Source organism: Pongo pygmaeus, chromosome 20, assembly GCF_028885625.2.
Source record: "Pongo pygmaeus isolate AG05252 chromosome 20, NHGRI_mPonPyg2-v2.0_pri, whole genome shotgun sequence".
Lineage (NCBI taxonomy): Eukaryota > Metazoa > Chordata > Mammalia > Primates > Hominidae > Pongo > Pongo pygmaeus.
In genome coordinates, this window is record NC_072393.2 from 53,576,595 (window position 1) to 53,589,482 (window position 12,888).

A 12,888-nucleotide genomic window follows, 5' to 3' on the forward strand; every position below is an offset into this window, starting at 1 on the left:
CACACGCCTGTAATCCCAGCTACTGAGGAGGCTGAGAGAGGAGAATCGCTTGAACCGGGGAGGTGGAGGTTGCAGTGGGCCGAGATCGTGCCACTGCACTCCAGCCTGGGCGACAGAGACTTAGTCTCAGAAAAAAAAAATAGCTGAAGAGAGCGTGTTAAAAAAAAATTCAGATTCGAAGATGGGCGCGGTGTCTCGTGCCTATAATCCCAGCTACTCGGGAGGCGGGAGGATCGCTTGGGCCCAGGAGTTTGAGTCCAGTTCAAGTCCCGCCTTGGGCAACATAGCAAGACTTTGTCTCTAAAAGAAAAAGTTCAGATTCAAACACACCTCCTACTGTCCCAGAAAATTGAGCTGTTGGTTTTTGAGACAGGGTCTCACTCTTTGGGTTGTTGGTTTTGGAGACAGGGTCTCGCTTTGTCGCCCAGGCTGAGTGCAGCAGCACAATCATAGCTCACCGCAGTATAACTTTGTAGTGCCAGAAAGGAAGGAAATATTCCACACGTGTGCTCACACACAAAATTAGGGGGTATGCCAAAGGAGCCAACTGAAAGAGCCAACTGAAAGAGCTCCCAATGGCCAAAGCTGGAACAATTTGAGCAGCAAAATAGTATTGGATTATAATCCCAAACATAAAGTATCCATGAGCCTATGGTCATATAGATGAATATAGAACAAATAAATAAAGGGGGGAGAATAGACAAATAGTTTGTGCAGAAGAATTCCAAATAATCTGTGTAGATACTCTGCTCTCAAGAAGGTGAAGGATACCTCCCCATTCTGTAAGTATGGACTGTGCATAGTGACTTCCTTTCAAAGAAGAAGGTACAAGAAAGGGGAGAAAAAGACTAAAATTACAGTGGAGAAACCGGACATTGACATCCAGGTGATTGAGGTTAACCTCAACATTGGTAAGTCATGCGATTAAAACGGCTCTTTACTTCTGGGATCTTTCAATCTAATCATGAAAAAAACACTAGACAAATTCCAGTTGAGCCACATCCTCCAAAACACTTGCCTAGTACTCCTCAAAACTGTTGCTGGGCACAGTGTGTCACACCTGTAGTCCCGGTACTTTGGGAGGCCAAGGCAGGAGGATCACTTGAGGCCAGGAGTTCGAGACCAGCCTGTCCAACATGGGGAAACCCCGTCTCTACTGAAAATACAAAAAACCTTAGCCCGGTGTGGTGGTGCATGCCTGTAATCACAGCTACTTGGGAGGCTGAGGCAGGAGGATCACTTGTACCCGGGAGGCGGAGGTTGCAGTGAGCGGAGATTGCCTCACTGCACTCCAGCCTGGGCAACAAGAGGGAGACTCTGTCTCAAACAAATAACACTGTCAAGTCATCAAAACAAGGAAAGCCTGAGAAACCGTCACAGCCAAGGAGACATGACTGCTAAATGTAATGTCTTACCTTGGGTGGGATCCTGGAACAGAAGGGCATTAAGTTAAAAAACCAAGGAAATCGGCCGGGTGTGGTGGCTCACGACTGTAATCCCAACACTTTGAGAGGCTGAGGCAGGTGGATCACCTGAGGTCAAGAGTTCGAGACCAGCCTGGCTAACATGGCGAAACCCTGTCTCTACTAAAAATACAAACATTAGCTGGGCCTGGTGGCGGGCGCCTATAGTCCCAGCTACTCGGGAGGCTGAAGCAGAAGAATTGCTTGAATCCAGGAGGTGGAGGTTGTGGTGAGCCAAGATTGTGCCACTGTGCTACAGCCTGGGTGACAGAGTGAGACTCCATCTCAAAACAAACAAAAACACTAAGGAAATCTAAATAAACTATGAAGTTTAGTTAATAATATTGTGCCATATTGGTTCATTCATGGTAATAAATGTACCATTCTAATATAAGATGTTAATCATAGGAGAAACTGGGGTATGTGGGAATTTTTTTTGCTGTCATTGCAATTTTTCTACAAATCTAAAACTATCCTAAAAATCTTCTTTAAATAAAACAGGTTCCAAGGCCGTACCCACAATGGTTCCAATTCTGAGTCTGTGGTGGGTCACAGGAATCTGCATTTTTAAAAAACAGAACCCTATATAATTAGGATGCAGCCAGACCTGGTGGCTCATGCCTGTAATCCCAACACTCTGGGAGACCAAGGTGGGAGGACCGCTTGAGCCTAGGAGTTAAGGACCAACCTAGGCAAAAAGCAAGACCTTATCTCTACAAAATTAAAAAATTTTTAAATTACTCCTTGGGAGGCTGAGGTGGGAGGATTGTTTGACCCCAGGAGTTTGAGGCTGCAGTGAGCTATGATCGTGCCACTGCACTCCAACCTGTACGACAGAGTGAGACCCTGTCTCATCTCAAAAAAAAAAAAAAAAAAAGTAAAATTAGGATGCAGATAATCCTGGGACCACAGTTTGAGAAACCGCTATTATCTAGGGGGTTGGCTGAGCCGAGCAAGGCATAAGAAGCCTTCCCCCCGACTCTCTTCATACATGAATAGACTTGCCTGGACCACCTACTTGTGGTTGCCACTGTGTCCTGACCACAGAGCAGGTGGGGGTGAGCCTGCATTACCACAAGCAGTTTTGGTTCCGTGTCTGTCAAAGCAACGCTATGTAAAAGCTTCTGTTTAAGCTGCTCCATTTCAGGGTAATTTGTCATGCAGCAACAGATAATATACCCCTCAGCCTTTTCAACCAGGGAATTTTTTTCCATTTCCAGAGTTCATTGGATTTATTTAGGATGGGATCCAAACAATATTAGCAATCACATGACAGCTTGTTAACTAGTAGCCATTCAGTTCTTCTGGTGCACTCTCCTAAGTGCTTAATTTAAATTTTATTTCTATTTATTTATTTTGACATGGAGTCTCGCTCTGTTGCCCAGGCTGGAGTGCAGTGGCGCGATCTCTGCTCACTGCAACCTCCACCTCCGGATTCAAGCAATTCTTGTGCCTTAGCCACCCAAGTAGCTGGTATTACAGTCACGCACCACCACACCTGGCTAATTTTTGTATTTTATATTTTTAGTAGAGATGGGGTTTCACCATCTTGGTCATGCTGGTCTTGAGCTTCTGACCTCAAGTGATCCGCCCACCTTGGACTTCCAAAGTGCTGGGATTACAGGTGTAAGCCACGACGCCTGGCCATAATTTACATTTTATTTAACTGATAGGTTGCAGGGGTTGAGGAGGGGCAATTTTCATCCCATTTTACAGATTGAGAAAACTGAGGCTCCCACAGGGAAAGTGATTCGCCCTAGTTTACAAGGAGGTAAGAGGAGCCAGGATGGAATTGAGGTTCATCTGACGCCTGAACCCTTTCCCTTAACTGCAGTGTTCCAACTGCTTCAAACTCAGTGTCCACCTCTGCCCCACTCCCAGCCAATCTTTAAGCCTTAGCTGATAGGTGGGCCCTCTGTGAAACCTTCTGACACTGCCGTCTACTTTCCCAGCTCCCCGTCATAGACACGATCACACCCTGATGCAATCAGTCCTCTGCAGTCAATTCCCCATCTGAGCTAATGGCATCAACTACAGCTGCTCAGGCTCAAACCTGCCCTGCCGGCCTTGATCTGTCCTTTCCTTGACCACCTCCCACTGATGTGTGAGCCACTGACAACTCTGTCGCCCAGGCTGGAGTGCAGTGGTGCGATCTTGGCCCACTGCAACCTCCACCTCCCAGGTTCAAGTGATTCTCCTGCCTCAGCCTCCTGAGTAACTGGGACTACAGGTGTTCACCATCATGCCTGGCTAATTTTTTTGTATTTTTAGTAGAGATGGAGTTTCACCATGTTGGCCAGGCTGGTCTCAAACTCCTGACCTCAAATGATCCACCTACCTTGACCTCCCAAAGTGCTGGGATTACAGGTGTGAGCCACTGCGGAGCCTACCTTTCTTTTCTTTCTTTCTTTTTGGGAGTCTTGCTCTACCAGGCAGAAATGCAGTGACGCAATCTCAGTTCACTGAAATCTCCGCCTCCTGGGTTCAAGCGATTTTCCTACCTCAGCCTCCCAAGTCGCTGGGATTACAGTCACGTGGCACCACACCCAGCTAATTTTTGTATTTTCAGGAGAAATGGGGTTTCACCATGTTGGCCACGATGGTCTTGATCTCTTGACCTCATGATCCACCCGCCTTGGCCTCCCAAAGTGCTGGGATTACTGGAGAGAGCCACTGCACCTGGCCATGGAGCTGCATCTTGAGTGGTCTAGGCTAACTGTGGTCATTTCCCTTCTCACTAACAGGGATCAGTTTAGAAGCGAACACAGGCTCAATGAGACATCCGGGCATCTGTTGGGAGCTGTTAAAAGTTTTCCTCACTCTTAAAAAGGGAGGCGGGGAAGGGGGCTGTTTTCTCTTCCCTGCCCCCCCGCCCTGCCCCTGCCGGTCTGGATTTTGGTTCGAGGTTATTCTTGCCTCTGCTGGAGCCCTGGTTCTGCCCCTGCCCCTGCCAGGGGTCCCTGATTTCAAGGCTGAGCCCCCACTGGGATAGCCAAACTCCATGATTGTTTAAATCAACACCAACTCTTCTGTCATAGCCAAAAGCATTTCCAGTATCATGACCTAAAATCACCTTGTTTGCTTATTATTACTGCTACCTTCCTGCTCCTACAAGGGAAGGTCCGTGAGGAAAAGGGCCTCTCTTGCTTCACTATCCCTGTTGTACGGATTGGCAACGTCCAGTGCATTCTACAGCAGGTGCTTCGTAGATGTTTGCTGAATGAATGTCCAAATCAACATGCCCCTCTTCTCCCCAAGGCCCAGCCCCCAGGGCGGCCACAGCTGACTCACCTCCTGGCCTTAGCACGTGTTGGGGTTCCTAAGCCTTTATTGGATCAATAGGCAGGGAAGTCAAAGACAGCGGCTCAAGAACCCAATTTAATCAGAGTTACGAGTTGACACGTACAAAAAACACTGAACAATGCAGAATTCATTGCAAGACTAGGGACTGAATCTGGAAGGTAGAGTGCCCACCCCAGGGAGGGGCCCAGCGTGTTGGAGATATCAAGGTTTTTTCCCACTGATTCTCTACGTCTTGGCCTTATCTAACACATGAAACCAAACCCCACAACTGAGGCTAAGATTTAAGAGCTACCCAGAGCTAACTTTTCCCCTCCCCAAGCCTCCCTGCTCTAGAAGTGGAAGGAAAAGAAGGGGAGAGACTATGAACCTAAGGAGAGTGGAGCCTCCAGCGCCACCGGACAGGGACTGCATAGCTGTCCGACAACTGAGCTCCTCCTGCCTATCTGTGGCCAAATGCCCTCCATGTTTGCAGGCAGGTTGGCCGACGGGGGACATGGAGGGTGGGGGGAGGCAGAGGGGTGCCCCAAACGCCCTGGAGAGGCTGAAGGGAGGAGGGGCAGCACTGGAGGCCCCATTCGGACTTGCTGCCACGGGAGTCACCACTGCAGGGGGCCGATGTCAGCTCCCAGCTCCTTTTCCTTCAGCTGGAAGGGCTTCACCGGCCACTTCACCCTGATGATGGGCTCCACGTGGTCCTGAAGGCGGTGCCGCTTCATGTGGGCATTTCGACTTTTAATCTTGTCAAACACCCTGAGGAGTCGCCAGAGGACATGGGGTCAGAGCAGGGAGGAAGGGATCACAGGGGCTGAGGCTGGGAGCCCTGGGAGTGTTTCCAGGAGAAAGCTGGGTACCTTTCACACTCTCTGCATGGAAAAATGCCCTGGCTCTCCGCACTTCCCGACAGCTCGGGGGTCCGCTTGGGGACTGCATTTGGGCTGGAGCTGAGGATGGACTCCCTCCTATAACTCTTGGTCTTTATCTTTAACTCAGGAGTTGGATGGTGGCTGGGTCTCTCCCGAGGGCTGCATGGGACCTGCAGAGGGAGCAAAAGTGACATAAGGGTGCTGACCTGTCCTGCTGTAAGAGAGACACAGAGCTGGGGGTGTATGTGTCTCCTGCAGGAAAACCCTTCCATCAGGAGCACCCTCGCCCTCTGACCCCACCCTCCAACTCAACCGGCAGCAGGCACTGGGAGGAGAGACGAGCTCCCGACACAGCCCCGGTTCCTCTACCTTTTCCTCTGTCCTTTCCACTTCCTCCGGCTCTCTCTTGACCCTCTTTTCTAGCCCTGGGGCTCGGCCACAGTCAAACTTGATCATTTTTTTCCAGATGTAATAATACTCAACGCACTGAGCTACCGTCTTTGTCTGGATCTAGTGAAAGAAAACAAGCAGGCTGTGGCTGTGCCACACGGGCCCTGGGAGTGTGACCTTGCCATTGGGCCGGCCGCCTCCTTTGGAAAGCCCTCTGGAAGCACCTCTTCGTTTGGCTTGGCGTTACCACTCACCACAAAGGCACAGGACCACAAAATCCTTCCTGAGGACGAGAGCATTCAAAGTGGAGCCACACAGTAGCCACCAGTACCTAAGCCTGCACACTCTGAGCAGCCATTCCAGCCCAGGAATTCTTTTCTAAGGAAGATGCGCACAAAGGTCCCACCAGGGACGCTAACTGCAACATCATGCTAATTAATCGGAATGCCCTCTGCAGGCAGAATACCATACAGACATTACAACAGCTAGGCAGAGCCTCTAAAGTCTTGGTAGGAAGTGACTCACTCTAGAAGAAGGGGAGGTTTTGAGTGCACACTGTGAACCTAGGGGATTATTTTCCCGTTCCTCCACTAAGAAAGGATCCCACTAAAAATAACTTCTGTTAAAAACAAAAGAGAAGCTGGGCTTGGTGGCTCACGCCTGTAATCCCAGCACTTTGAGAGGCTGAGGCAGGAGGACAACTTGAGGTCAGGAGTTCGAGACCAGCCTGGGCAACATAGCAAGACCCCATCTCTACAGAATTTTTAAAAAATTAGCCAGTCATGGTGGTGCATGCCTGTGGTCCCAGCTACTTAAGATGCTGAGGTGAGACGATCGCTTGAGCCCAGGTGTTCAAGGCCGCAGTGAGCTTTTTTCTTTTTTGAGACAGAATCTCGCTCTGTCGCCCAGGCTGGAGTGCAATGGTGCGATCTTGGCTCACTGCAACCTCCGCCTCCCAGGTCCAAGTGATTCTCCTGCCTGAGCCTCCTGAGTAGCTGGGATTATAGGTACCCTCCATCATGCCCACCTAATTTTTGTATTTTTGTAGAGACGGGGTTTCACCATGTTGGCCAGGCTGGTCTTGAACTCCTTACCTCAGGTGATCTGCCTGCCTCAACCTCCCAAAGTGCTGGGATTACAGGCCTGAACCACCGCACCCGGCCAGCAGTGAGCTATGATAGTGTCACGGTACTCCAGAGCGAGTATCTCTTTTTTTTTTTTCACTGCAACCTCCATCTCCCAGGTTCAAGCGATTCTTCTGCCTCAGCCTCCTGAGTAGCTGGGACTATAGGCGCGCACCACCGCGCCCAGCTATTTTTTGTGTTTTTAGTAGAGACGGGGTTTCACCTTATTGGCCAGGTTGGTCTCGAACTCCTGACCTCGCGATCTACCTGCCTCAGCCTCCCAAAGTGCTGGGATTACAGGCGTGAGCCACCGCGCCCGGCAAGTGTCTCTTAAAAAAAAAAAAAAAGGAAAAGTTTAATTGCTCTAGGAAGAAAATTTCTCGGGAAATTAAATTGGCTATTGAGCTAACTCCAGAAAAGACATTCTCCACCCAAATGTTTTTCAGCTTTGTGAGTATTCACAAACAAGGAGTCAAAACAGCACAAACTCTGCCTAAGAGACATCACTAAGTTTAAAAAAAAGTGGGACTTCTGCTTCTGAACAAGATGGAGCAACAGAACCAGATTTACCCTCTCATCCAAAACAATGAAAACACAGAGTCAAAATATAAACAATGTTTGGCAAGACACCAGGCGTCATTCAACAAAGGGCAGTGAATCCTGACAGGAAGCAAGCTGCCACTGCTCCGGCTTATCAACTTGTGTTTCCAGGCTACCATCCAGGCAGGGGCAATTTAGGCAGAACCCAGCAGGACTCAGGGAGCTGAGGTGGAGCACAGTGCCCCCGGAGACCACAGCGGTAGAGCCCACAGGACAGAGGATGGCAGAGGAGAGAGCTACACACAGAACATTCCAGAGATGAGGAGCAAATTTCCCCCAAGGACTCAGCCAAAGACTGCCCAGCCCATGCATGGGAAGAGACCAGCCAAAGCTGGGTAAAGAGCCATCCAAAAGGATGAGAGGGGAAAGTGCCTGCTGCTCCTACAGGGCCAGGAAGAGTGCCCGTTCCCACAGCCAGAGTGGGAAACCTTATGATGCAGGGGGCACTGGGTAGGGTAGTGACACACTCTTGCCTCAGTAAGAAGAAATAATCAGCCTTAGAGAAGAGCTATGCTGGTCCCATCTAAAAAATCTAAAACTGAATCTAAAAGTAACTGTGTCCCAGAACAAAACCAAAGAATATTTATAAGGCTTCAAAAATATCCAGCATCCAACAGCTAACATTCACAATGCCTGTGATCTGGTGAAAATCACCATGCATGCTAAGAAGCAGGATAACATGGCACATCAGGAGGAGAAAACCCAATCTATCAAAGTCAACCCACCACAGACACAGGTGTTAGAATGAGCAGGGAAGGACATGAAAGGTTACCATAACTGTTTAATATACGTTCAAAGAGTTATGCCAGAGGCCAGGCGCGGTGGCTCACTTGTAATCCCAGCACTTTGGGAGGCTGAGGCAGGAGGATCACCTGAGGTCGGGAGTTTGAGACCACCCTGGCCAACATGGGGAAACCCCATCTCTACTAAAAATACAAAAAATTTAGCCGGGCGTGGTGGCGAACGCCTGTAATCCCAGCTACTCAGGAGGCTAAGGCAGCAGAATCGCTTGAACCCAGGAGGTGGAGGTTACAGTGAGCTGAGAGCGTACCACTGCACTCCAGACTGGGTGACATAGCGAGACTCCGTCTCAAAAAAAAAAAAAAAGAGTTATACCAGAGCTACGTGTGATTGCACACACCTGTAGTCCCAGCTACTCAAAGCTGGAGGATCACTTGAGCCCAGGAGGTCAAAGGGTGCAGTGAACTATGATCACACCGCTGTACTCCAGCTTGGGTGACAGAGTGAGATCCTAGATCTTAAAAGAAATAAGAACCAATAAAACCTTCGAAACACTGCTAAGAGAAATTAAAGATGATGCATAGAGACACAGCCCCTGTTCATGGGTCAGAAACTGAATGTTGTTAGAATGTCAACTCTCCTTGGCTGGGTGCGGTGGTTCACACCTGTAATCCCAGCACTTTGGGAGGCTGAGGCAGGTGGATCACCTGAGGTCAGGAGTTCAAGATCAGCCTGGCCAACATGGTGAAACCCTGTCTCTACTAAAAATACAAAAATTAGCCAGGAGTGGTTGTGCGCACCTGTAATCCCAGCTACTCGGGAGGCTGAGGTACGAGAATCGCTTGAACCCGGGAGGTGGAGGTTGCAGTGAGTGAAGATCACGCCACTGCACTCCAGCCTGGGCAACGAGAGTGAAACTCTGTCTCCAAAAAAAAAAAAAAAAAAGTCAACTCTCCTCAATTGGCCTATAGAGCCAATGCAGTACCAATCAAAATCCTAGCAGGTTTTTTTTTTTTTTTTTTTGGTAAAAATGGATAAGCTACTTAGAAAGTTCATATGGTAATACATGATTTCAAGACTTAGAAAGCTACAGTAGTAAAAACAGTATGGTATTACATTTTTTTGTCTTTTCAACAAAAGGTACAAATGAATATCCACATGCAAAAAATGAACTTTAACTCATACTTTACACCATATACAAAAATTAACACAAACTGAATTGTAAACCTAATTGTAAAACCTAAAACTATAAAACTTCTAGAGAAGGCCGGGCGAGGCGGCTCACGCCTGTAATCCCAGCACTTTGGGAGGCCGAGGTGGGCAGATCGCGAGGTCAGGAGATAGAGACCATCCTGGTTAACACGGTGAAACCCCATTTCTACTAAAAATACAAAAAATTAGGCGGGCATGGTGGTGGCGGGTGCCTGTAGTCCCAGCTACTCGGGAGGCTGAGGCAGGAGAATGGCATGAACCTGGAAGGCGTAGCTTGCAGTGAGCCAAGATCTCGACACTGCACTCCAGTCTGGGTGACAGAGCGAGACTCCGTCTCACAAAAAAAAAAAAAAAAAAACTTCTAGGGAAAACAAGGGGAAAATCTTTGTGGTTGGGTTAGGCAAAGAATTCTTGGATACAACACCAAAGGCACAGTCCATAAAAGAAAAATTAATAAATGACTTCATCAAAATGACAAACTTTTTCTTTAAAAGACATTGTTAAGAGATTAAAAAGCTACAGATTGGGAGAAAACATTCACAAAGCATGGATCTGGATAAATGACGTGTCCTGAATCGATAAAGAACTGCTGCAACTCAATAATAAAAACACAGCCGGCTCGGCACGGTGGCTCATGCCTGTAATCCCAGCACTTTGGGAGGCCTAGGTGGGCAGATCACCTGAGGTTGGGAGTTCGAGACCAGCCTGGTCAACATAGCAAAACCCCGTCCCTACTAAAAATAGAAAAATTAGCCAGGCATGGTAGCAGGCGCCTGTAATCCCAGCTACTCAGGAAGCTGAGGCAGGAGCATCACTTGAACCTGGGAGGCAAAGGTTGCAGTGAGCATGGATTGCGCCACTGCACTCCAGCCTGGGCAACAGAGTGAGACTCCATCCCAAAAAAAAAAAAAAAGAAAACACAGACATCCCAATAAAAACAATATGCAAGAGATATGCAAACAGGCCCATGAAAAGATGCTCAGCATCGTCAGTTGTGAAGGAAACACAATGCGATGCCACCACACTGTCATGAGAATGGCTGGAATTAAAAGGACTGGCCCTACCCAGGGCTAGCGAGTTTGTGGAGCAACTAGAAACCTCATTTCCTGCCGGTAGGAATGTGAAATGATACAACTACTTTGGAAAATTGTTTGGCGGTTTCTTAAAAAGTTAAGCATACACCTACTAAGTCATTCCATTCCTGGTATTTACTCCTCTAGAAAACAAAGTATATGTCCATACCAAGACTGGTACCTGAATGTTCATAACGAATTTATTTATAGTCATCCCAAACTGGAAACCACTCAAATGTCCACCAACAGGCAAATGATTCCTTAAACCGCGGTACATCTGCCCAGTGGAATACTATTCAGCAGTGAAAAGGGGAGACCTATCAATACATGGAACATGGATGAACTCAAAATCATGATGCTGAGTGTGAGAAGCTGGACCAAGTAGAGTCCATACTGTGTGACTACTCCATTTATAGCAAACTCTAGGAAATGAAAACGAATTTACAGTGCCCTGGCAGATCAGTGCTGACTGAGGACAGGGGGTGAAATGGGGAGTGATTACTATGTGGCAGGAGGAGATTCAGGGCTGAGGGACATGCTCATTGTCTTGACTGTGGTGATGGTTTCCCAGGTATAGTATCAATATGTCAAAACTTAGCAAATCTTATTATACTTCAATTATGTGCAATTTTGTGTATATCCAATTTTTTTTTTTAGAACAGAAAATATGCAGCAGGACATTATATGCAGTGAGATCTCATCCTTTGGCTTTTCCTGGGGTGGGGAGAGTCTCATTTTGTCGCCCAGGCTGGAGTGCAGTGGCGCAATCTTGGCTCATTGCAGCCTTCACCTCCCAGGCTCAAGCAATCCTCCCACCTCAGCCTCCCGAGTAGCTAGGACCACAGGCACACGGCACCATGCTAGGCTACTTTTTAACTTTTTTGTAGAGACAAGGTCTCACTATATTGCCCAGGCTGGTCTTGAACTCCTAGCCTCAAGCAATCCTCCCACCTTGGCCTCCCAAAGTGCTAGGATTACAGGCGTGAGCCACTGCACCTGACCTCATCCTTTTTTTCTTTTTTTGAGACGGAGTTTCACTCTTGTTGCCCAGGCTGGAGTGCAATGGCGAGATCTCGGCTCACCGCAACCTCCGCCTCCCGGGTTCAAGCAATTCTCCTGCCTCACCCTCCCGAGTAGCTGGGATTACAGGCATGTGCCACCACGCCCAGCTAATTTTGTATTTTTAGTAGAGACAGGGTTTCTCCATGTTGGTCAGGCTGGTCTCGAACTCCCAACCTCAGGTGATCCACATGCCTCGGCCTCCCAAAGTGCTGGGATTACAGGCATAAACCACCACGCCAGGCCTTTTTTTTTTTTTTTTTTTTTTTTTTGAGACAGAGTCCTACTCTGTTGCCCAGGCTGGAGTGTAGTGGCACAATCCCCACTCACTGCAACCTCTGCCTCCTGGGTTCAAACGATTCTCATGCCTCAGCCTCCTAACTAGTTGGGATTACAGGCACTCACCACCATGCCTGGCTAATTTTTGTATTTTTAGTAGAGATGGGGTTTCACCATGTTGGCCAGGCTGGTCTTGAACTCCTGACCTCAAGTAATCCTCCCGCCTTGGCCTCCCAAAGTGTTGGGATTACAAGCGTAAGCCACCACGGCCGGCCCTTATCTTTTTTAAAGTACATGCATACCTATATATATAAAATTTGTACAGACAGAAATGCCTGTTGCTTTGTGGAATAGGTAACAGAGGTTGCCAAGCAGAAGTAGGACTGCGGGGAGGGGCATGGAAAACTGTTGTGTGCAGGTGATGCAGGTCTGTACCATCTGGAGCTGTTCACGAGGATGGCTTCTTGACATTGTAAACTGTCTACAGTGAGAGTGCTGCCACAGGCAGGTGAGGGTGGGGCCCTCCGACCCCCGACCAGCCCTGCAGCTCTAGCTTGTCTCAGCTGTGTGAGGCAGGGCCTTGGACACCAGCCCACGTTCACTTTACCGTCTTGTGTATCAAGTAGAAGTCCTTCTTGTGGGCATAGAACGCCTTCTTAAAAAGCCTCTTCTCTATAGGGGTCCAGACGTCTGAACCTATCAAAGAACACAGCCGACAGGGGGAAGGCCATTTGTCCTGGGACCACAGCCATGGCTGAAATGCAGACCAGCTTCCCTTTTA

At 48.4% G+C, this 12,888-nt stretch overlaps 1 protein-coding gene across 13 annotated transcripts in view; it reads right to left on the reverse strand.

The window, feature by feature from the left end:
- Positions 1–4,823: 4,823 nt before the first annotated feature.
- The window catches only part of ZNF541 (zinc finger protein 541), a 53,109-nt gene continuing 45,044 nt past the window's right edge, over positions 4,824–12,888 (reverse strand). For 10 of the 13 annotated variants that reach the window (XM_054462109.2, XM_054462106.2, XM_054462116.2 and 7 more), the window contains 4 exons: positions 12,715–12,803; positions 5,999–6,139; positions 5,618–5,799; positions 4,824–5,516 (listed from right to left, as the gene is read on the reverse strand). In XM_054462109.2, coding sequence (XP_054318084.2) covers positions 5,363–5,516; positions 5,618–5,799; positions 5,999–6,139; positions 12,715–12,803 — 566 coding nt within the window. In that variant the 3' untranslated portion in view covers positions 4,824–5,362. The remainder of the gene's footprint in view (positions 5,517–5,617; positions 5,800–5,998; positions 6,140–12,714; positions 12,804–12,888) is intronic. The other 3 variants (XM_054462117.2, XM_054462110.2, XM_054462119.2) reach the window with 2 other exon arrangements.